General features: G+C 45.0%; 1 protein-coding gene across 1 annotated transcript in view; it reads right to left on the bottom strand.

Moving 5' to 3' along the window:
• The window catches only part of SYN3 (synapsin III), a 280,859-nt gene that overhangs the window by 188,589 nt on the left and 67,489 nt on the right, over positions 1-24,781 (bottom strand). Inside the window, exon 5 of the mRNA XM_034777964.1 lies at positions 10,760-10,916. Within this exon, the coding sequence (XP_034633855.1) occupies positions 10,760-10,916 (157 nt within the window). The remainder of the gene's footprint in view (positions 1-10,759; positions 10,917-24,781) is intronic.

The raw sequence follows: 24,781 nt of genomic DNA, 5'->3' as shown, positions 1-24,781 counted from the left end.
CCCCATCTCCATCCCCAGCTCCGCAGCTTCCATTGGCTGGGAACTGTGGCCAATAGTAGCTGCGGGGACAGCGCCTGCAGGCACGGGCAGTGTGCACCAGCAGAGCGGCGTGGCCCCTCTGCCTAGGGGCTGGACATGCCGGCCACCTCAGGGAGCAGAGCAGCATGGAGCCAGGGCAGGCAGGAATCCTGCCTTAACCTTGCAGCACCACCGACCAGGAGCCGCCTGGGTAAGTGCCTCCCAGCTGGAGCCTGCACCCTAACCCCCTACCCCAGCCCAGAGCCCCCTCCTGCACCCAAACTCCCACCCAGAGCCCACACCCCAAGCCTCCTGCCACACCACAACCCCCTGTCCCATCCCTGGCCACAATCCCCCCATCTGCACCCCCCCACACACCTCAATCCCCTGCCTCAGCCCATTCCCACACCCCAAACCCAAGGGACCCCACAAAATCTAATAGCCCCAGGCCCACAGGAAAGTTAATCCCTCCCTGCTCACAAGCACCCCCCTGGCTGAGTGCATGTGCCTGCACACACTCTCTGTGTTTGTGGTGGGTCTTCACTGACTCAGCCCTCCAGCCGAGTTACACACAGTCTGTGTAATAAAAGCAAAGCAAGCCCCTTCCGGGGTACAAGTCCAACAGGGGCCTCTCTCAGTGCCCTCTGTAACATCTCTCTTAAGTTGTCTGGAATAGAACAGGGCTCCTTCCCTGGAGGCAATGTCTTCATCCTCTCAGGGCCTTTCTTCAGCTGGGCCACTATAGGTCAGTTCCCCTTCTGAAGTGCCTCAAAGTCCATGCCACTTTTCCAGTGGCTGGTGGGATGAACCTGGCCCGCCCTCTACTCTGGGTCCCAACCCAGGGACCCTATAAATAGCAGCTGTCTGCCACATCCCTTTAAATAAACTGCATTGCTGCTACAATTCCCTGGGCCACTTCTCCATGGCTCCAGCACATTCTTCACCCTTACAGCAAGGCTTTATCCTGGTGGAGTCCCAGTAGCCAACCCAGAGCTAATTCATGTTCCCCTCAGCCTCTGCCCACACTGCTATGTCCCAGGTCCTGTAGCTTTCTCAGCCAACCAGAGTATCCTCCAAGTACAGCAAGGAACTGAACTCAGTCTGGCCTGCAGCTCTTCTTATACTAGCCTGCTGGGCCTCAATTGGCTGCTTCCCACACAGCCACTCTAGGCAGCTTGGAGGGCCTCTCTACTGTCCTTTTCTGGGGTGGGATGTGGCAGGGCTATGAGGCCTGCAGTTGGGGGCCTCAGGGGCCTACTCCACCCCATCATAGTTTGTTTGTTTGTTGGGGTGTAGGTGGTGGGGAAAGCAGGGTATTTCAAAAAAGTGTTTAAGTGGTTTCCTTGATTTTCCTGGGACTGCTAGGGTTGTAGGAGACAGTATTTACCAGAGGTAAAGCAAGGCAGAATCACACCCAGATTAACTACAGCAGAGGCAATGGCAGAGCCAATTTCTCCTACACACTTCTGGCAGCCAGCTTCATTTTGTAAGGCACAGACTTGTTTCTTTTCTTTTCTTTTCGACTTCTAAAAGTATGCCCGTCACTTATATCTCTAGGCTCTTGCATACTAGCACACCCAGAATTACGAAAATGAGTTGACACATGTCAACTAAACTTACCCAGTCTCAATGCCCGACTCAAACTGAAGGCAGAAATATGTCACACCATCACTTTCCCCAGCAAAAGCCAGTGTCAACAAATGGGCTTTTCACCAGGCCCCAAAAGTCAACAATCTCAGGCTCTGTCAGACCAACAGTGGAAGCCAGCTTCAAAGTCAAGGGCCTTGTATTGAAAATGCCTTCTCAGGAGCCCTAAGTATTCAAAACTAGGGACTAGGGAGGTGATTTCTCTGGGAGGGAAGACCCAGATTATATAGAGCTTTATAGATCAGTATCAGCCCCTTGAATTGCAGCTTGAAGAGAACAGGAAGCTAGTGTTATTTACTGATCATTTGTATCAATTTACTGCTGTTGACACTGCTAAGCAAGAAGGCCATTACACCCTGCATCAGGTATGTCTAAGGTGTTTGGTCAACTTAAGTTACGCTGGCTTTCAGCTGATGACTTTTGTAAGTCACTTGGGTGGTGCATGCACACTTGACTGTTTGCATCAGTGCTGCACATCCTCACCGCATGCAGTTGTGTCAATAGAAAATGCGGTGCACCAGGGTAGGTACCCAGTGTGTCTTGCACCATAGTCTGGTGCAATACCCTGTGGGGCATTTTCACAGTGCTTTGTGGGATACCAGCAATTCACCCAGGGATTTGTGGGAACTAGGAGTTAAGTTCCCACAATTTCACTTTCTCCATCCCATACTACTTATTCCATCCCATAATTTCCACACCTTTTTAAAAATTCCCACAGTCCCGCACTCTGATTTTCAGTCTCCGCCATCTCTGTGACAGAAACGTGTACCCTGCACAGCTCAGCACAATTCTCATGACCACTGCTAATACAGGATGCACAATTGTCCTGTATTTGCCAAACTTCAGGAACTACTACAACAACCAGCGTTGTGGTGATGCAGATGAGCTGCTCAAGGACGATGAATGGATGATGGACACAGCAAATAAAAATGTCAGGTTGTTGCTGGGATTCATGAAGCAGCTCCACATGGTGGGTAGGTGCTTCTGGGCCTGAGAAATGAGCACTGATTGCATTGTAAAGCAGATATGGGATGACAACCAGAGGTTGCCGAACTTTCTGATATGAAAAACCATATTGCTGGATCTGCGTGCCGAGCTCTCGCCCCAGCCTTCCAGCGCAGGGACACTAGAACAACAGCAGCGCTGACAGTGCAAAAGTGAGAGGCGATGGTGCTCTGGAAGCCTGCAACACCAAATTGCTATTGGTCGGTGGGGAATCAGATCAGAGTTGGAAAACCCAAAGCAGGGGCCGTTGCCATCCAAGTATGCAAGGCCATTAAGCATCTCATGCCACACAGAACTGTGACTCTTAATAACGTGTAGGGCAGTGGTTCTCAAACTAGGGCCGCTGCTTGTTCAGGGAAAGCCCCTGGTGGGCCGGGCTGGTTTGTTTACCTGCCGCATCCGCAGGTTCAGCTGATCGCAGCTCTCAGTGGCTGTGGTTCACCATTCCCGGGGGCGGCGGGAAGTGGCAGCCACTACGTCCCTTGGCCCGCGGCCACTGGGAGCTGCGATTGGCCGAACCGGTGGACACGGCAGGTAAACAAACCAGCTCGGCCCACCAGGGGCTTTCCCTGAACAAGTGGCAGCCCACTGGTGTAGGGAATAGTAGATGGATTTGAAGCAATGGTGCTCCTGAACTGCTATGGGACAATAGATAGCAGGCATATCCCTGTTCTGCATCACCCCATTGTGCCAAATATATAAACCAAAAGGGGTACTCTTCCATGGTTATGCAAGCACCAGTGGATCATCGGAGGCACTTCACTGATATCAGTGTTGGCTGGTCAGGGAAGGTGCAGCAGGACTTTTCCAAAAGCTGCAAGCAGGGACATTCTTCCCTGACTGGTGCATTCACATTAGGGAGGTTGAAATGCCAACAGTGATGCTGGGGCACCAGGCCTACCCCATGCTCACCTGGTTCATGAAGCCGTACACCAGCCACCTTGAGGTAAGATTCAACTGCTAGCTAAGCAGGTGCAGGATGACTGTTGAATGAGTATTTGGTCAACTCAAAGCTCACTGGTGCTGTTTAATGACTAGATTGCCCCTTAGCAAGGCAAACATTCCAAATGGTATTGCTGCATGTTGTGTATTACACAATATGTTGTGACGTGAAGGGGAAGGCTACTGGCAAGGTGGAGGGGTGAGATGGACCAGCTGTCTGCTCAATTTGAACAGCCAGGCACAATTAGAATTGCCAATCATGGAGCTATGCTGTAGAGAGAGGCCTTAAAAGACCATTTTAACTGTCAGCCACCGTAGCGTTGTGTCATGCTTTTGGGAACTTGTGTTCCTCCACGTGTACAGACCTAAAGTGTGGGTGGTTTAATGATTCCTGTTATGAACTGTGTAATGATTGCTTGGTGCAAACTAATAAATATACTTTGAATTTCAAAAAATAAAACTTTATTGTGCACATATACACAGGAAACAAAGTTAAAGTGTAAATGAGCAAGTTAAAAACATTTTAGCATCACTGTGAGGTGACCCATATTTATGACTAACAAGTAAAACAATAAACGTACATATTTACATATTAAAAACATATTATAATGTTTCATTCATGGTAAAAACAAGTAGTGCACTGTGCTTGCTGGCTGATCCTGTAGTTATCACTGGTCAGTGTAAGTATATGGTTCTCCTCATTCTCCCCTGGCATGGAGGAGCAGGGTAAGGGTTCATACCATGCTGCCACCTGTTTTGCTGGGGGGTACAGAAAGCAGCAACCAGGGTTTTTCTATGGAATGGAAAGGCTGCTGTGTGCAGGGTCTTTGGGCATTTACCTCAATAATGTTCTGCAACATCGGTGTGCGTTGTCTGAGCAAAGCCATAATGTCCTGATGCAATTCCCGATGCACATCTCTATCCCTTTGCCTCTCCTCCAGCATCCGATCTCTCTCTGCCTGGTCCTTCACCTGGCTCTTGGCCGTTCGGCCCCTCTGATCCCTGTGTTCATAGACAGTCTGCAACCGTAGAGGATTGGAGGATCTCACTAAACATATCCTCGCTGGTTCACTTCTTTCTTCACCAGATCTGAGTCAGATGTTCAGCAGGCAGGGAGGGGACATCTCTCAAGGCCACCATAGCAGAGGCTGCTGTTAAAAACAGATAGATACATGATTAGATTTCCACTTGTAAGAGAAAGGGAATGATAAGTCTCAAAACTCCTTTACTTTAGTCCCATAAAGACCGTTCATAAATAATGTGAACATTAGCTTCAAAGTGCCTTGTTTTGGCACCACTCTGCAGCTCAAGACATGGTGAATTTGGATTAGCAGGTGAGAGAGGGGAAACTGTGGCATGAAAGGTTTAGATGCTGGGTGCCCCAGAGTACGAATATAAGAAAAGTGCAGTGAATGTTGCCAATATTTTCACAGGCAGTGGTGATTTTGGCTGGTATTTCACTCCTGAGGGTGACAGAGGTACAGAGAATGCTGCTGCGACTGGCATCCCAAAGCCACCTTGGCCTGTAGCTGAGAGGGTTGCAGAGTATCTCCATGAAAGTTAATTTGAATCTGTTACAGAGGAAAAAAGGGACATCCCTGTTCAGATTAAACACTGCCTCTACCTCTATCTAAGCACAAGACAGTGGTTTACTGTGGATTGTGTAATTCTGACTGCTGTGCTCATCTGTTGGAATTCATTTCCTAATGTAGTGGTTGATTGAAGTGGCAACTATGTATGCATTCCAAAGCATGAACTTTAATTGGATACCCCGTGCAAGGAATCAAAAGTTAATGCCTTTGTTCTCTAAATGTGCAGATGGGATGAATGCCATTTGTAAGCAAGGCAGAAGGGAAGAGGGAAGGAAGGCTTTGGTCACTGAAAAGAGAAACAAACATGCTTATATAGAATAATGCATCTATACACTAACCTGAGCTCCTTTCCCCTTCATTACTGGGCTCATCCATGCTCGCCTGGCAGGACTGGCTCGATTCCACTAGAGTTTTGAAGAGTTCCTGGCTCACCACATGGTGTGTGTCCCCCACTTCCTCCTCTTCAGGGGTTTTCACTCCCCGTTTTCATGATGTGTCCACAGTCACATTCAGGGTGTTGGTGGGGTTCCCACCAAGTATGGCAAGCAGTTTGTTGTAGAAACGACAGGTTTGCAGGATGGCCCCAGTGCTGTCGCTCTCGCTCACCTTCTGATATGCCTTGAAGTTCCTTGGCTTTCACCCAACATTGATGCTCATCCCTGTCATGCCTCGGGTTTCTGATGCTCTGTGCGATCAGCACATAGACATCTATATTGCTTTGGTTGGTCCTTAACTGGACTTGCACAACCTCTTCTCCCCATAATCTGGGGAGCTCCAGGACATCTGCCTGGTCCAGGCAGGAGCACATCTAGGTGTAGCTCTCTTTGTGCTGAGCCGGCATGGTCAGACACTCACAAAGGCCGGCTAGTTGGTGTGATCGCCAAGGTGGGCAACCAGGAAAAGGCATTTCAAAGACACACATCGGTTTTTAAAGAGGGAGTAGACTTCCAGTCTCTGTGACCCCTGCCAGTGGAGTTCAAAGTTGTGATCAGAGTGGCCACTATTGCAGGGGAAAGGGACATCATGGAACAGCTGCTGGAGGACTATTAGGGTTGAGTAAGTAATTCAGTGTCTACACTAGCACTACGTTGATGGAAGTAGGTTGATTTTGGCTCTGCATCGTTGTGGGCGGGGGTATTGTGTTGATGTAATGGGGTGCTTGTATTGACAAGCTTAGGTGTAGATGCATGCAAAAAAAAGTTGAAACAAGGCGACTTAGGTCAGCCTACCTTTGCAGTGTAGACTCAGCTTAAACAGGCTTTAAGAGAACAGTAACTCCTCGCTTAATGTTGTATTTATGTTTCTGAAAAATGCGATGTTAAGTGAAACGATGTTAAGCGAATCCAATTTCCCCATAAGAATTAATGTAAATAGAGGGGGGTTAGGTTCCAGGGAAATTTTTTTCACCATACATACATACATACACACTCAGCCGAGTGCTAGCTCATCATTTAGCAGTAAGGCAGTCCCTGGGAAATATCCCACCCTCTTACACCCTCTGACGTCACCACCTCAACCAAGCTTCACAATCATCATTGCTGTGTACAGTGTTAAACTGTTTGTTTAAAACTTATACTCTGTGTGTGTGTTATATATATATATATGTATATATATATGGTGAAAACAGTGCGTGTGTATATATACACACACACACACACACACACACACCATATTTTTTTCACCATACATACATACATACATATATATACATATATATATATATATATATATGTGTATGTATGTATGGTGAAAAAATATGGTGTGTGTGTGTGTATATATATATACACACACAAACACACACACAGTATAAGTTTTAAACAAACAGTTTAACACTGTACACAGCAATGATGATTGTGAAGTTTGGTTGAGGTGGTGAAGTCAGAGGGTGTAAGAGGGTGGGATATTTCCCAGGGACTGCCTTACTGCTAAATGATGAACTAGCACTCGGCTGAGCCCTCAAGGTTTAACACATTGTTGTTAATGTAACCTCACACTCTACAAGGCAGCACAAATGGAGTGAGGGGAGACAGCATGGCAGAGAGAGACAGAGACACACACCCTGTGTGTGAGAGAGAGATGTGCATTTCCCCTTTAAGTACGCTGCCTTGTTAAGTAGATCAGCAAGTTGGCTGCTCCCAGGAAGCTCCCTCGCGGCCCCCCGCCCATGGAGATAGGGTAAGTGGGGGTGCAGGAGCAGGGGAGAGGGAGAAACCCTGACATTAGCCCCCCCCTCTCCACGCCCCGCACAGCAAGCAGGAGGCTCCCAGGAGCAGCTCCAAGGCAGAGGGTAGGAGCAGCACACGGCAGTGGGGGGAGGGGCAGCTGAACTGCTGGCAATTGATAGCCTGCTGGGCGGCTGCCACACAGGGAACTTAGGGGAGAAGGGAGCTGATAGGGGGGCTGCCGGTCCACCCTGGTTCCAAGCCCCCACCAGCTAGCTCCAATGAGCTGCTCTTCCTGCAAGCAGTGGACAAAGCAGGCGGCTGCCAAATGACGTTAGAAGGGAGCACTGCACAACTTTAAACGAGCATGTTCTCTAATTAATCAGCAATGTAACAATGAAACAACATTAACCGGGCTGACTTTAAGTGAGGAGTTATTGTACCCTCATTTGCAGCTCACTATAATCATTAGGACAGGAAGTCGCACAGGCAGAGATAACAGTGAGTAATACGTGCAAACAGTGCACCAAACGGAGATGAAAGTCTCACATGGTCTCTGATACCATCTGGGACTTCAGGAATAGTCTAGGATCCAGAGATACCTCTAAATTGAAAACCCTATTGACAGCACCCTCAAGCCCTAGGTGCAGACATCCTTGACAGAGGCTCAAGATGCTTCCACAACCTACCCGGCACTAGAGTCACTGGGTATTGCTGCATGCTCAGACTTTGTAAAATCTGGCCACTTACTTAGGTGTCTAAATATGGATTTAGGAGCCTAAGTTTAGGCTCCGATTTTTGTAAACCTTTGGCCTTCATGCATTATTTTATCCTTGGTCTTGGTGATGAGACTGACTGTCAGGAAACAGGGACTGCAGAAGAGCCAGGTCTCCTGCAACCTCATGAGCGCAGTGGGCCTGTAATAGGCTGCCTACTTAGCTACAGGTTTCAGAGTAGCAGCCGTGTTAGTCTGTATCCGCAAAAAGAAAAGGAGTACTTGTGGCACCTTAGAGACTAACACATTTATTTGAGCATCAGCTTTCGTGGGCTACAGCATCTGATGAAGTGGGCTGTAGCCCACGAAAGCTTCTGCTCAAATAAATTTGTTAGTCTCTAAGGTGCCACAAGTATTTATGTTCTTTTTACTTAGCTACACCGTCTGATTGGGTGGAGGAGTCAGCAAACTGGCTCTTAAGCCCAGCAGCAGTTCAGTGGCCACTCAAAGCATTCACCTATAGCTCCCGCTTATTCCCAGCCCTGTTCCCTCATAGTTCCAGTCCTGTTCTTGCCTCGGTTCTGACCATCGGCTCCAATTCTTGACTTCTGACTCCAGTTCTGATCCTTGGCTCTGGCCTCTGATGCCTGCTCCAACCACTAGGCCTGATGCCTGCTCCAATTTTAGGCCTGACCGTCCAGGTCCTGGCCACTGACACTGACTGTCAAAAAGGGTGCAAATTGTGAAGATTGGTTTTGTAACAAAGGCACCTTTTTAATAGGACATGGACTGAAAGCACCAGTGCCAAACAGGGTAGTCATAGGATAAGACTTTTCAATCATTACTGACCTCAGCTGAATTTGCAAAATCTGTGGTTAAATAATGAGGATGGTTGGTTCCTTGTTACTCTCTTCTCTGTCCACATTTTGTGATACCTGTGCAATTATATAGGAGATTTTCTAGAGTTGCATCAGCAGGGATTCTCCAGAGGAGTGGTTCTCAACCAGGGGTACACATACCCCAGGGAGTACGCAGAGGTCTTCCAGGGGGTACATCCACTCATTTAGCTATTTGCGTAGTTTTACAACAGGCTACATAAAAAGCACTAGTGAAGTCAGTACAAACTAAAATTTCATACAGACAATGACTTGTTTATACTGCTCTGTATACTGTACACTGAAATGTAAGTACAATATTTATATTCCAATTGATTTATTTTATAATTATATAGTAGAAATGAGAAAGTGAGCCATTTTTCAATACTAGCGCGCTGTGACACTTTTGTATTTTTATGTCTGATTTTGTAAGCAAGCAGTTTTTAAATTAGGTGAAACTTGGGGATATGCAAGACAAATCAGCCGCCTGAAAGGGGTACAGTCATCTGGAAAGTTTGAGAGCCACTGCTCTAGAGAGGACATTGGAAAGTCCCTCCCCCACAGCTCCATACACAAATGGTGGGAACTGAAGTCCACAGTTTCAATGGCCCTCAGATCCAGAACTGTGCAGGGGAGAATCCCATCCATGAGGCCCGACCCCTTCCCCCCAGCTATATAAGCTTGGGGAAGAGAAACCAACATAGAGAAGCAGAGACAAGCAGCTGCAGCAGGCACCTGTGAGGGGAGGGATAGCTCAGTGGTTTGAGCATTGGCCTACTAAACCCAGGGTTGTGAATTTGATCCTTGGGGGGGCCATTTAGGGATCTGGGGCAAAAATCTGTCTGGGGATTGGTCCTGCTTTAAGCAGGGGGTTGGACTAGGTGACCTCCTGAGGTCCCTTCCAACCCTGATATTCTATGAACTCTAGAGAGGCCATCATCTGGCTTTTTGCAGCTTTTACTCAGGATAGTCTTTCCCCTGTGCTGACTGGCATCTCACATGTTTACCTCAGCCTCACTCCACCTGTCTTCCACACTCCCCTTCTTCCCATTACTCTAATCTCCTCCCTTTCGTGGGCCCTCCATCTTTTCTCTCTCTTTTCTCAGTTAATCCCCTTCCAACAAAACCCCACCCCCAAAATTAGAAACAAAACAAAAATAACACCCCCTGGCACCAACATGACATTTGCAAATCACTGTGTTGTTCACTCTGCTCATATGTAATACCCCTTCCCCACAATCCTTGACCTTGTCTATTTAAATTGGAGGCTTTTTGGTGCCTTGTTCTATGTTTGTACAGTGCCTGGCACAATGGGGCATTGATTTTAGCTAGAGTCTCTAGGTGTTACCATAATACAAATAATAGTCATAGAATCACATAATCCCTTTTATGAATCACTGTCAACATATCCGCTAGAACAGGGTATGCTGATGGTTCGTACAAGTTAAGAAAAATGCCTAAGCCAGCCCAGTGACCTAGCAGTATTGATCTGTACTGCCACAAAAGAGATCTAGATTTAACTGCAGCTCTTGTCTCCCATGCAGACAAGTGACAGAATCTGGGACTGCTGAAGATGCCTTGTAGTTAGGGCAAGGTTGTTATTCAGAAGCAAGTTGGACAGGTTGATAAAGGAGCAATGTTGGCAGGCTCCCAAAGGAGTCCCCAAACAGCTTGCTAAGGCTAGCGGAGCGGTGGCTGCAATGGGAAGGGAAGGGCTCCCATTAGGAAAACTGGAGTCTGACTTTGGCGCTCCATCATTTTTCTGGCCCGGTGCTAACGTAATAAACCTGGATTGTCACCTACCACCCAGGGCTTGCTGCAGAAGTTATAGATGGAGTAAAGGGAGTTGACACTATGGACTCCGCCATACTGCAGGCCGATGATGAGGCTGCGGAAGTCCTCTCCTAGCGCCATGCTGTATGCATGTTGTCGAACCAGAACAAAGTCAGGCTTAAAGGACCTAGAAGACACAATTAGAGTGATTTTTAAAAGAAAATAATCAGCAAGGCTCCTTTCCCTCTTTTGCATCCATCTTCCCCCATTTTGCTCTCCTTCAAATAGGCTGAACCTTCTCAGGCTGCAGTATTGTATCAATTATACTACAAAGAAAAACCGAGTGATAAAAAAAAAAATCCTACATAACCGCAAGCACAAGGGCTTAGAAACTCTCCAGACAGATTTGCCAGAGTTTCCATTTCAAACAGGCTCACACAGGAACAGCCTGTGATCATAAATTCTCTGGTGGGGTGGGGGAATTCTCCCTAGTAATCCTAATAATTCTCTTTTGAAAATCTTGGCCATATTTGGTGACACTTGTTGCAATGTGCTGCACAGATGAAGGAGGAAAAGATTGTTTTCTAATGATGAGACTGGATACTGAAATGAAGCCCACTGGGTGGGAAGATCATGCACGGATTTCCAAAGATCTCACACATCCAGGCATCCACACACATTTACTTTTACTCATAGACCGCAGTGCATATTGGACACAGACCGCTAGAACATCAACACCTAGGGATCAGACACTGCAACATAATTAACACATTTTCAGAGTGCCCATCCAGTGATGGGACTTACTGCATGAGCAATCAACTCATTATCCTAGCCAAGACTTGCCATGGGATCCTTATGATTCGAAATGTAGCAACTCTCTAATCAAACTGGAGGTCCGCCAGGGTTAGGCAGTAGGAGATAGCTTAGGTGTCAACCAGATGGAAATAATTTCTTTGCATACTGTATCTTAGGGCCAATTCAAAGCGTTTGGAAACAGCAATTGGAAAGGCTGCCCAAAACAGAGTTCAGCAGTTTGTACCTTGAACGCACTGGAGGGACTTTTCCACTGACTATGGGGACTATTTTACATTTAAACAAAGTTTGCATCAAGGGCATTGGAAAAACTTCCATATTGCATTAAAATTCTTAAGAGAAATTAGTTCTGTCCCCAGGACCCATTACGTCACTGATTTTGAACATTTTCCTTGCTATGAGACTATAATTTCAGTCCTTAGGATGTATGAACTGGAACTATTTTGGTTTTATAGCCCCAACTTATATTTCCGTCACTCTGGCTGGGAAATCTGAGATGGCGATTCTGGGCCAGATTGTGGCAAAGAGTATTGAGAATAAAACCCAGAGCTGCTTGTGGTTTTAAACTTTGTTTTATTTGTTGGCCTTGGACTTTTGTTATTAATCTAGACATGGCAAGAAGGATGCTTTGCCCTTGTTGTGAGGCAAGAGGCAGAGGTTTTGAAACATCAGACACCCTCCCCTGTAGTATTTCTAACCCACACGGACTCTTTAATGCAGTGGGCATCAAAGGTGGCATGTTTCTCAATCAGTGAAAGGTACAATAAACATCAGGAGGGCTGTACTGTTGAATGTGCAGCTGATGTATGGATCTTCCTACGGTCAATGAAGTGAGGCAAGTGGCGACCCCATGCTGAGAAACAGCGAGAGAATACAAATCTTGGCCGTTTAACTGCTTGACTTCTGCTGACAGTTCATGTAGAAAGCACCCACTGGGCAGCCAAACATCCCCAGAAAAGAAATTAACTCTCTGGATGCCAAACATTCAGGATTCAGTGCCCCCCCCCCCCAGTGGGCTGTTAAACATTCTAGGGTCTAAGCAACCAGATGCTCTAGGTGCATCTTAATTTCCCTCAGGTTCAAGAAGATAGGTTGGCACAGCAGCACAAAACTATTAAAAAACACCCAACACCCAAACCCTTCCTTGCAACCAGTTTTGGAATTGGTCCTTACTGAGCTGGAATGTATTTTATGCACGCTGTCCTGGTACTAGCTTTTGTGCCCACACATGAACTTGCTATATTGACATGCACACCTTTCCCCCCACCAGCCAATGGTGAACATTCAAGGGTAAGATGGAGAATCACACTCTAAAAAAAGCTGTTACCAGCTGAAACTCTGGGTTGAAAGACTTCAGCCTGCTTGAAGTTTAGAGAAAACTATGGACTTTTAGATACTGAGGAAGCAGGAGATCCCAGTATAACAGATGGCAATGATAATGCAGAGTAAATGATGGAGCCCTGCTCTCTAAACTCTATGTCTTGTATAAGAATAGGATCGGTTTCATTGGTCAGAACCCCTCCACTGAAAAAAAACACTGGGAGAGGGAAGAGGGTGCCAATAACCATAGACAATAGTATGATTCTGCCCTACCACTGCCCCGGGCTATGGATCTCTCACAAGCCACAGCTGAGAAGTGGATCTCTCTTTGGAGATGTGGGGCAATAGCCAGGTCCCAAAGTATCTTGAACAATAAGAAACAAGAGGAATGAGTGCAGGTTCTGCAACCACTAAGGTAAAAACAGCAAGTGTGACGAAGAGGAGTCTTCTAGGCATCTATAAAAGAGAAACTGAGCCTAGTGGGAAAATGGGAGGCCAAAGGGTAGAAACTGCAAGAAGAGAGATCAAAAGGAAAACAAAGGGCATCATCCCTCGGGAAGCTGGCGAGCCAGCAACTCATAAGGGCGATGATATGAATAGCAAGCAGCTGTGTGCCCTCGTACCTGGGGAGAAAGAGGCTTGGTTCCCACACAGAAGAGGATTTCTCTCAATGACGTACATTTAGTTTTCTTAGGAGAGTAGATCACTTTTGAAACAATTATTCATTCAGAGGGGGAAACCATGTTCTAATATTATGAGCCCTTGAATTTTAGAATGGCTAACAGTATTAGTTTCCTTTCCCAGCTCCACTCATCCACACAACAAGCAACAAGAATGACAGCCTAAACAGAAAGCTGACACGTCATCTAAAAGAGAAAGGGTTGAGAGAAGACTCCCTTTTCAAATGACATTAAAATAATTGGGCCTGGCAGGTTCTGTAGCATCTATGCATTGAAGTCCCAAGTACCCTCATCTGATGGGGCTAGGAGTGTGGAAATGGTAATGCAGGCTCAGCTCTTGACCAACCCCCTCAACCCAGGTTTCAGAATAGCACTGATGGGCCTTGGTTGCATAGAACCACCTCTAGGCCTCCTTGGCCAAAACAAAGGTTGCCCGAAAGCAGATAGGCAGAGGAAGAAGCTACCTCAGAAATATAGTGGAAAGCAAAATGCTACGGATAAATGTGAAGTGTGAAAATCCAGAACAGCAGCTCAAAACATACCAGCAATAATTTGTAGCTGTGCCTTGTATGCTTCGCGCAGGTGCCCTACCTTTCCTAGATGGAAGTAGGCTTCCTGAATGCATACACCCTCCTCTCTACTGAGACCAGATGGCTGCAGCTTTTGGCAGAAGAGAGAGCCCTTCGTCATCCCAGCCTCCCCAAAAGCTCTTTCTCATACTCAGCAGAATCTAAAGATGCAAGTCCGATTCGCATTTACACTACACACCACTTTGGCAGTGTAAAAGAGCTTTCAAATGGGGGTAGCTGTAAACTAGAATGGCATGCAGGACTGTCATGTAAATGAGAATCAGACCCTTTGCCATTTAAACACTCCCACAAAAAATTCATTTTCGGGTTAAACTGATTTGCAATATTATATTTTAAAACGTATTTTAGGTTTATTCTTCTCTAATGCCGACCTTGGAATGGGCATGCATGGCTTTGTCATCTCTAGGCTTGGACTGTGGTATTCTCTACTTAGGGTTACCTAGAACCTCCAGAAGCTCCAAACAGTGCAGAGTATAGCTGGCTACCTCCTGAGAGGTGCAATTCACCACAAGCACAAGAACTTGCAGTTCTCTCCTAGTCTGATGTAACTTCCCACTTGTGCCAGATGCTATTCAAAGTGAGTGGCTGCCTCTCACCCTAGAGCTCATCATGGCCATTCAGATTGGAAGGCTCTTGTTGTCCGTTTCCATAGTCAAGCACCCCAAAAGTGGCAGAAGTGGATCACAGTTGAAAGTCTCCTGCCTTTGGAAGCTGGAAGCGTCTCAACTATGAGGCCACCATGCAAGACATTTATTTTGGTTCGTATTTGAGTGACTGCTTTTTGTTTTGCTCCAATGTGTTTTAGTTCCGTTTTCTAAATGGTAAAACTAATTTTAGCAATGGCCCCAACTCAGAGACATGGATCCAAACACCCACGGCTTTAGGGAAAATCTGAATCCAGATCCTAACTTCTTGGCTCATGCTCAACTATACCTACATTTGTGTTTCAGTATTTGCAATTGCACCACTTAGCTGTCTTGGCAATACCGGTAGGTGTGATAGAAATTAGTAAATAAGCATTTGAAGGACAATTCAAGGGAATTTTTTTCCTGTTGTTCTCATAGTTAAACACTCCAGGAGCAGCAGCAATGGCTCTGACAGTGGAGAATGCGCTAAGAAGCAGAAGAGAATCAGATCTGAAAAGATCATCAGTAACATTTCACTGTAGTAGTTAGATTCTCCAGCCATTGTGGACTGGAACACAGCAAATGACACCAGCAAATCCTGCTGGAAGGTGTCATTTCCTATTTCCTAGTTCTGATTATAGACTTAATTCTGGCTTGTTTCCTTGGTCCTTCAGTTGTTAATGGAAAACTTCAAAGAGCTTCATGAACATTAGAAAAATAAAATTCAGGACTACGTTATGCTGCCAAAACACCTTTTAAAATCCCTTCTCCCTCCTGTCAACAAGCCACCCACAGACAGTCAAAAATTACGTCTACTTCCACAAATAAGGTCTGTTTGACCTAGCACTTTACTTCTGCGTCATTAGATTTCTTTTGTGACTGTGAGTGAATCACACAGGTGGGCAGCTGGCCATCTCTTCTATTCATTTCAGCACTCACCATCTAGTCACACAAAGAACAGAAGGTTGCACTACTGTGACATGTTTTTCCCTTTGCACGATGATGAGCTTACAGAGCTCTTTGACCATTCCATAGGAGGAAGGCGGTCTCTCTTTCAGTCTCGCAGGGCACTCTGTTTCTCATGTTCACACAAGAAGGCATCTCGGATACCAAAGACTGAACTAAAGTATTTTAAGTTTTCTGAGTGACCAACCTGTTTTACCTAAATTCTCTTACAAAGTCTCTCTTATCTTTTCAGTACTCAAAGGGAAGGAAAATGTATAATTAAGCAATAAGATACAAAAGGCTATGTGTTGCCAGGGGATTAATGGAGTCTACAGGCAATGTTCTGAGGCACAAGGCCAAAACTGGAGTGACTTCAACTACCTAAACAGTGCAATAATCCCCCAAAGAATGCACTACCTCAGGTGTGTGTGAGCTAATATAAAATGGCATTTAGGAAATATGAACAAATCCTGTCTGTGCATTACCTGGGTGTTAGTGATATAGTTATGACATCACTGACAACCAACTACAGAGTTTGGCTATTTGTGGTTTTACATCCATTATTATATATTTCACAATGTTAGAATAACTGCATGTTCCCAGATTTCTCATTATATTAATTTAAATAGCATCGTAAAATAGAAAATCTTCCATTTCAACCAAACCCTCATGTCTTAATTTTCTACAGAAAGGGGCAAATCTTTCCTCCCTTACTCATGCAAAGAATCCCACTGAACTCAATGGGACTAATCATGTGAGTAATGTGATTGGGACTTGATCTTTGGAAAACATTATTTGACAGTGTAAAGAAGAGGAGTAGCTGTTTTAAACAGACATTTGGGGATTCTTCTGGCACAGAGAAATCCACAGGTGGCAGAGAGGGGTCCAGTGACCAAGAGAAGGGGATTATGGCAAGAGTACTGGGAGCCACTGCAGCCACCACAACTTAGAGCAGCCTCAAGGTTGCTCTAAGTTGCTTCTTCAGAATGGACTTACATCTATTGGCTCAAGGACCAGGGATTCATAAAGCTGGGTTACATGCTGCTCAAGCCATTCAAGAGCAGTCTCCAAAATCCATCCCCATATTTTTACTTGTAAACTGAACAAATTTGTCATGAAACTCAGTGATGAACAATAAACATAGAACCTCACATAGCCATTTTTTGCAATCACATTTCAGAACAGAACCACACTTTAGGAAAAGTGGTAGAGATCAAAAAGTTACCAGGAAAAAGACTGAAGATTTTAACAGTCCCTGTTACAACAATGGCAGAAGCCAATGGGGTTGTACATGTGTAGGCTTGGCACATTAATTTTTTATTATTTTATCATTTCAATTGATAATAGCGAAGTTCATTTTCAAGCATTTTTTTATGTTTAGCCATTTAAATTTTCACAGAGTTGTACAAAAATTATGGATTTTAAGCTTTTAAATTTTCACAGCGGTGGAAAATTATGAGAGGGTATCAGACAATTATTTAATGGCAGACATTGAGTTCAAAATGTTAAAGCTTTATAACTAGGGCCCTACCAAATTCACAGCTGTGAAAAACACGTCCCAGACCATCAAATCTGGTCTCCCCTGTGAAATCTGTTTTTTGTGTGTAATTTTACCCTATACAGATTTTAGGATTTCATGGGGGAGACCAGGGTTTCTCAAACTTGGGGTCCCGACTCAAAAGGGAGTTGCACAAAGGACAGAAGGCTATTGTAGGGGAGTCCCAGTATTGCCATCCTTACTTCTGTGCTGGGTGGCCAAAGAGTGGTGGATGCTGTCCTGATGCCCAGCTCTGAAGGCAGCGCCCTACCAGCAGCAGTGCTGAAGTAAGGGTGGTAATACCATAGCAAGCCACCCTTACTCATGTGCTGCTGCCTTCAGACCTGGACGGCCGGAGGGTGTCGGCTGCTGGCAGAGGGCCCAGCTCTGAAAGCAGCACCACCGCCAGCAACAGCACAGAAGTAAGGATGGCAATACTGTGGACCTCCCTACAATAACCTTGCAACCTCCCCTAGAACTCCATTTTGGGTCAGGGCTCCCAGAGTTACAACACGGTGAAATTTCAGCTTTTAAATATCTGAAATCATGAAATTTATGATTTTTAAAAGCCTATGACCGTGAAATGAACCAAAATGGACGGTGAATTTGGTAGGGCCCTATTTATAACAATTACAAGCACAAATTGTCAACAACACATGTCCAAATACACAAAATAAATATCCTTAAACAAACTCTAATGAGTTCTGAAGCAGCATTTCTCTTACTTTACCTATCTGTAGGTTTTGATTATTATTGATGGAAATATATTTTGTTGCTTTGTGTGTGTACAGTGAAATCAACGTTTAGCGACATTTACTGATAAAAATTTACTCTTTCCACAGCTATACCTGTAGAACAAAGCAGACTTTGCCCCATCATTTCCAACATTAATTTTTCCTCTGAAACATCACTAATAAAAACCCAGGAAGAAAAGAGATGAATAGGACCAAAAAACTGACCAAACTTAAATACTTTAACCAACTTTTGCATTCACTTCACGATTTAGCTAATGAATGATAACTCAGACCTTGGCTGCAAATTTCTTAGCAGAAGGACTACGCGTAAATGTGAAAGGGCCAGGGAGGGGTTTTAATCTCTAAATTGTTCCCCACCCTTGTCTGGTAACAGTGACTTCTGCTTTCTGGCAGCTGCCTCCACTCCAAATGTTTTCCCCAGAGCTGTCAGTATCCCACTCACACGTCGGCTGGACGCCAGCTGCTGGAGAGGTGAAGAGGGACATTATTCATCCGGGATATAACTAAACCCCGATGAGAGAAACAGTCCCTCCAAGCAGCTGTTTAACAGCAGCAACTGGAATGGATGCAACCAAAGAAAACCCTTCCCTCCCCATTGTGCTTCTGCTAAAAAAAAAAAGGGGGGGGGGAAAGGGAGACGATGGTGGAAGAATAAGACAATCACCTCTCTTGTGGGAATAGTTACTAGGGTTTATAAAAAGTGTGTTGCACATGCTAGATTGTTAAATTTGTAAATATAGGCTGCTAAAGTCTACCCTGATTTACATCTTCTTCTAACCCACTGACTTCCCTGGGTTGCTGAGTGCTTATGTGAGGGTAGCAGTTTGCTGGGGGGAGAGGGCGGGTTGGTTTTTCTTTAAATACATATTTTAAAAGTTACATTCTGTTTGAAATGTACCAGCATGACATCTATTTAAAATAATCAGCCAAATTTATTTCATTTGAAATACATTTATTCTTCTGTACATTTTGTGTTAAATATATGGTACGAATTGTACTGTTATAATACAGTACATTCTGTAGATCATGGAAAAACTATACGCTAAATATATTATTTTTCCGTCTGGATTTTGGGAGACTACATTCTCCAGATCAGTTTCTTCATTGTCCTAAATTTTCCTTCCTTTGCAGGGATTCCCAGTTTGGTTTTAAAAAAGACAGGACATTTTCCTAAAATGTGTGTGGAATTTAGCCAAATGATGAAGAGGCACCAACTAGGGTTCTTCTATGAAACACAATTTCTGGAAGATGTCAGAGGTGAACACTGAGTTTTCCACTAGAGAACTTCTTGGATCAGCACATACCTACTAGCTCTCTCAAACTACTTTCATGTATCCTTTGCAGAACAGTGACAGAAAGAACCCACCCCCTAGCAGTGAGCAGTCCCTGGGTGACAAAAAATACTGATCGCCTAGCAGTGAGCAGCTAATATGTGGCAAGAAAATATCTTCATAGGACAGGAAACCAACCACCTCTTGCAAGAGACAGCCTTGGTGTGGTAGAATATCCACTTTTTGGGGTGGGTGGGGCCCTATGTGACAGGAAAACATCCACTTGAGACAGGTGGTCATCCACATGTGGAATTAAAGCATTCACATCCAAGTGCTGGCAACCTGTGTAGAGCAGGAATATACTTGCCTCCTGGAGTGGGCAGAGCTGAACATCAGGAAAAGACCTGCCCCCAGCATGGCAAGTTGCATGTGGAAGTGGCAGTTTCCCATTCCATGAGATCATATAATAGATCACAGTGCAAAAGCATGTAGTGGAGAAACACATTTTTAGGGCACGATGGATTTAGGATTGTGATACAACAGGCTCCAGCTCTGTCACTAGAACACATGCAAATGCTAAATCAGCCGGAATCAACAGAACAGTCATAATTAATTAAAGAGACGAATGGGCTTGTACTGAGGAAACAGAACATTCATTGGCCTCTCCACAGTTGTGATTGACAGGGGCATTTCAGCCAGCTAGCAGAGTGAAGCATGCACATTGTTAGACAAAATGACTGAATTGCAGGCAAAATCTGTAGTACTAACCCCTCGCCCAGCAAGAGACCTGTGCTCACCCTGTAGGATTTCCTTCCCAACAGCCAGTTTTTTAAGCATGGCTGGTTCCACTTCTCTTCACTTTCAGTCTCTCTCTCTTTGCCAGTGGCCAATTCTGTCTCATTTTGATGTAACGGAACTAACCCACTCCTTTTCTCAAGCATGGTCTGTTTGTATCAGTCTATTTAGGTACATATGACTCTCCTCACTGCAGTACCTAAACCTCTCACAGTTAGTCATTTATTATTTGTATTATGGTAGTGCCTCAGGGGGCCCAACTCACAGACCAGGACACTATTGTGGCGGGCACCATACAAACACACAAAGAGATGGCCCTTGTCCCTGGATGTTCATATCACTAGCTGGTGGCAGAAGAACTAGAGTGCCAAACAAGGCGCCTCTAACTGAAGGAGCCAACCAGGGAGGCAACAAGAGGGGAGCAATCCGGCACATCTTTAATCCATATCTTTAAAAATCTGAAACACTCCCACAGAAGCTGCTTTTCCCTGTGAAAGAAAACACTCATGGATTTCAGTGTACCTCTGCTTTCCCCTCCACATCTACCAGAGACAACAACAGCAGGCTCGCTAAGCCTGGGTGCAGGGCCAGCCCACAGCATTTTGGTACCTGAGGCGGGGAGCTCAAATGACGTCCCACACCCCCTCGCTTGGGCCAAAACTTTGAAAGGTCTCAATTCTGCCTTCCTCCTGTTCTACTCCTCTCATGGTACCGCTCTGCTACCTACCCCAATAAAGGAGAACTAACAACTTAAAATGCCTCGTTCAAAAATTTTAAGTAACACTTGACTTTCAAACGCCTGAACAGCAAATGTATCTTTTCTTGTCTGCATAGTAAACACTGGCATTTTTATCTGTCTGAATAATCAGAGTGGTGCTTTCCGTGCCTTCTTGGTTGCAAAGATTTGAACTGCATTCTGAAGGTCCACAGTCTGGACCTTCCTGAAGGTCCAGCTCATGCTCTATTGAGATGGTTGCAAGGCCAACCAGCCTCTCCTGTGTCATTGTGGAGAGAAGATGTGTTTTTATTAACTTCAGCTTGGAGAAGCTGCATTCTCCACTGGCCACTGTTACAGGAAGTATGAGAAGTATGCACAGAGCAACAAAACCATTTGGAAAGAGGGTGGTCATCTTATTCCAGAACAGCCTTTGGAGTTGATCTTGCTGAAATGAAGTTGAAAGGGCTTTCAATTCATCACCTAAATCACTCGCATCAATATCGTGTGTCAACACTGTCTCTAGTGCCCTGCATTGCTGGTGTAGGTCTTCTTCAGGTATAGTGAGGAGTTTTGGAATATCATACAACATCTCAAATATACTGCTGTGTTCCTTGAGCTGCATTAAACGTTCTTCAACTGACTGTATTGCACAATCTAGCACCTGGTTAAAGAATTCAACTTTGAATTGTTGTTTGGGGTCTCTTATGGGATTATCCTGTGCCTCGTAATGAAAATGTCTTCTTCGGTGACTCTTGTATTCTTGAATGGGTGGGAAAATAGCTTCAGTGTGAAGTTCCTCTGCCAACTTCTGTGCACTCTTCAGAATGATTTGAAATCCTTCTGAGACTGATAAATTAAGTCCCAGGCAGTTTGCTGTGTGTGGGTCTTTCAGACATCACCTTAATAATCACAGTCCCGCGCATGGATATTGCACCTCTGAGCTATTGCACTCCACCCAGAGGTGGCTGCAGTCCACTGGTGAAGCGATTCCTGTTTCCAAGGTGGTTAGAGAACTTTTGGAATGAAAGGTCCTCTATAGCTATAGGGCCTCTCATCAAATTGCACAATATTATTTATTTAACATTTAACTGGGAAAGTTTTGGTGCTGCATATCATCACAGGACTGCAATTGTTATGCAGGCAAGGCAGGTGCACTGCAGAATCTCCCCACGCTGCTCTGAGAAGGCATTGTGCTAATAACCCACATCACATCCACTTGTTCTGTTGCTGGTCCTACTGAACAGAGGCATCCAGAGTGTTGCAATAAGTATGGTAATTTGGTAACATGGTAAAGTGTTCACTAGAGACTACATAAGGCATCATACAGCTACTCTCTTTCCTTCTGAATTTTTGGAGACATGTGCAAGGAAGAGCTTTCAGAGTGAACGTTAGATGGAGAAACAGAGGCATAGAGAAATTAAAGCAAACATTTTCAAATGTCAGTAACTCAACAGTTAGACATCTGAATCCATATCAGGTCACTAGATAAGTGACCAGATTTTTAGAGGTACTGAGAATCCTTTGGGCATGTCTTCATTGCATCTGGGAGCAAGCCACCCAGCCCAGGTCCACAGACTCGTGTTATCAAGGCTCGTGCTAGTGCTCTATAAATACCTGTGTGGACGTGGAGGCTTGGGCTGGAATTCAGGCCCTGAAGCCTGGGGAGAGGGTGAGGGATGTGGGCTCAAGAGCCTGAGCTGCAACATCAAAGCAATGTCTGCACAGCTATGTCTAGAGCATTAGGGCGAGTGTGCGGACAAGGGCTGTGAGGCTCACTCCCAGATGTAGTGCAGACATGCCCCTCGTCCTCATTGAACTGCCTGTCATTTGTGGGAGCCCCGGGTCTCTAAAAATCAGGCCACCAAGTAGGTACCTTACTCCAGCTGCCCACGTTTAACATTTTTTAGCTGAAGTGACTTGCCCAAGGTGTCACAAGCTAGTGGCAGAATCCAAAACGACATTAAGGTCTACTTACAGCCACTCCCCGCTCTCCCCAATTGACAACACTGCCTACAAAATTATGTATTTAATTTTATCTGAGGGAAGGGATAGGGCTAGAGCTTTAAGTAATATTGCATCTTCCCGTTAAACAGGGCTTCTTTTGCAGAAAAGAGTTCCACAGTTATTTACTTGGGCAGTTTTAATCAACTGGCATAGGGACGAATAGAATGTCCTAAATCCTAGGCCCCAAAAACAATCAAAAAAGTGGTTTGAATTAAGCATGCAATAGACTCTGTCTATTCCATATGAATGACAGGGAGACCCATTGCAAATAACTGAATTTAGCTAACTAGGGAATAATTCAATTAATACAATTTAAAATGTGAAGATAATATACCAGAAAATGTTCATATGGAATGTAGGTTAGCTTTAGTTATTTGTAATCTGCTAGTACATACATGACAGTGCATTTACTATATTAAATTAGTAATTCAAACCCTTACTGCAGCACTCAGTTACCATTCCTTTGAAGAGGAGTGTGCAGAGGCCATTGCTTTTTAGGGGGCGGGGGATCCTAAATGTGCATATTAATGAGGTACCATTCTGTCCTATGTCACATTAAGGGGATTTACAGGCATTCAGGATTTTTCCAGGCATTCCGATTGTTCACATTTGCTATCTGGTCACCCTACCTGAGGCTTAAATAGTTCACCTGAACCAAGGCCCAAACAATCCCCTTGCCCAGAAAAAAAGAATCTGTTGCTTTGTTTTTGTTCGATCAACATTTTCAGCACTCTGTGGCCTTGAACTTGTAACTCTCTTCAGGTTCTCCTGTAGTTTCCAGTTTCCCTGGGCCACATCAGACCTTCCATTCCTTGAGTGAGTATAAGCAATTGCTTAAGCAGAAGCTTGCTGTACTGTGGTTTGGGTATTTTAGAAGCAGAAATTACTCATGTTTCTTCTGAGGAATTCTCAGTGTTTGCAGAGAGCGTTAACTTAGAACCTCTCTAATTTATTCCCACAATATTACAGATCGGTCAATCCTTCCCATCTTCTTTAGGGGTTTACTCTTGGTGTGACTAAAATAGCTCAACCACAATGAGTATCAAATTATCTTCATTAGGGATCTGTGTGTACATGTGCATGAGGAGCGTGCCTGGGTGAGGCTGTCTGTGGCATGGGTGGATTTATGGGTATAGAACGTATGTGCTCTTGTGGCTAGGAGAAACATGTGCACAAGGGAGGAGAAGGTGAGTTGCACGTGCACGAGAGACAAGTTGCATGTGTGTCAAGAAACTAAAGTGTGTGCATGCCTGCGTCTGTGTCCATGACTGTACAGTGTGTGTGCCCACACACAACTGGCATGTATGTATATTTTCATGTTTATGAGCAGTATGAATTATGAGGTTATTCTGGGAATGCCTAAGGACCAATCAAGAACAGGGCCCCATTGTGCTAGGCACTGTATAAACACAGAGTAGGAGCCAATCCCTGCCCTGAACAGTTTACAATCTAAACCATCATGACAGACAAAAAGGTAAGGGAATGGAGCATAACACACATGCAACGTGAACAGTGTGATGGTGGCAAATGTCATGCTAGTGCCACAATATTATTGATTTTAATTTTTGGGGCAGGTTGTCATGAGCAGGGTATGAGCTAAATGGAAAGACAAAGGGAGGGAGTGGGGTGAGGAGGACAGGACTGAGGGGAAGAGGATGGGAAGGAAGGTAGGAGAGGCAGTTGTGGAGTGAATGAGTGCAGTATGACAGATGTATGTGTCATCCAGAAAAATAAGATGGAACATTGTCCAGTGTTTTCTCCTCTTCTCTTAGCTTGACTTTTGGTAGGCATGAGGGTTGGAGAGCATCTATGGGATAAGACAAAGAATGAGAGTCCCTAGTGATACAGGGTGTGATAAACCTAGTGATTTCCTACAAATCTGTTCTCCAGCCCCATATAGAAGAATTTGAATAGTGTGGGAATTCCCCTTCTGACCAAGGCTGGAGGGAGGGAAGAGTCTTTCCACAAGACTTATGAGTGTGCTCCTTTATTAACTTC

The sequence above is a fragment of the Trachemys scripta genome, chromosome 1 (genome assembly GCF_013100865.1).
Source record: "Trachemys scripta elegans isolate TJP31775 chromosome 1, CAS_Tse_1.0, whole genome shotgun sequence".
In the NCBI taxonomy this organism is placed as follows: domain Eukaryota; kingdom Metazoa; phylum Chordata; order Testudines; family Emydidae; genus Trachemys; species Trachemys scripta.
Note: the sequence above shows the minus strand (reverse complement) of the source record. Positions and strands in the feature narration are given on the sequence as shown.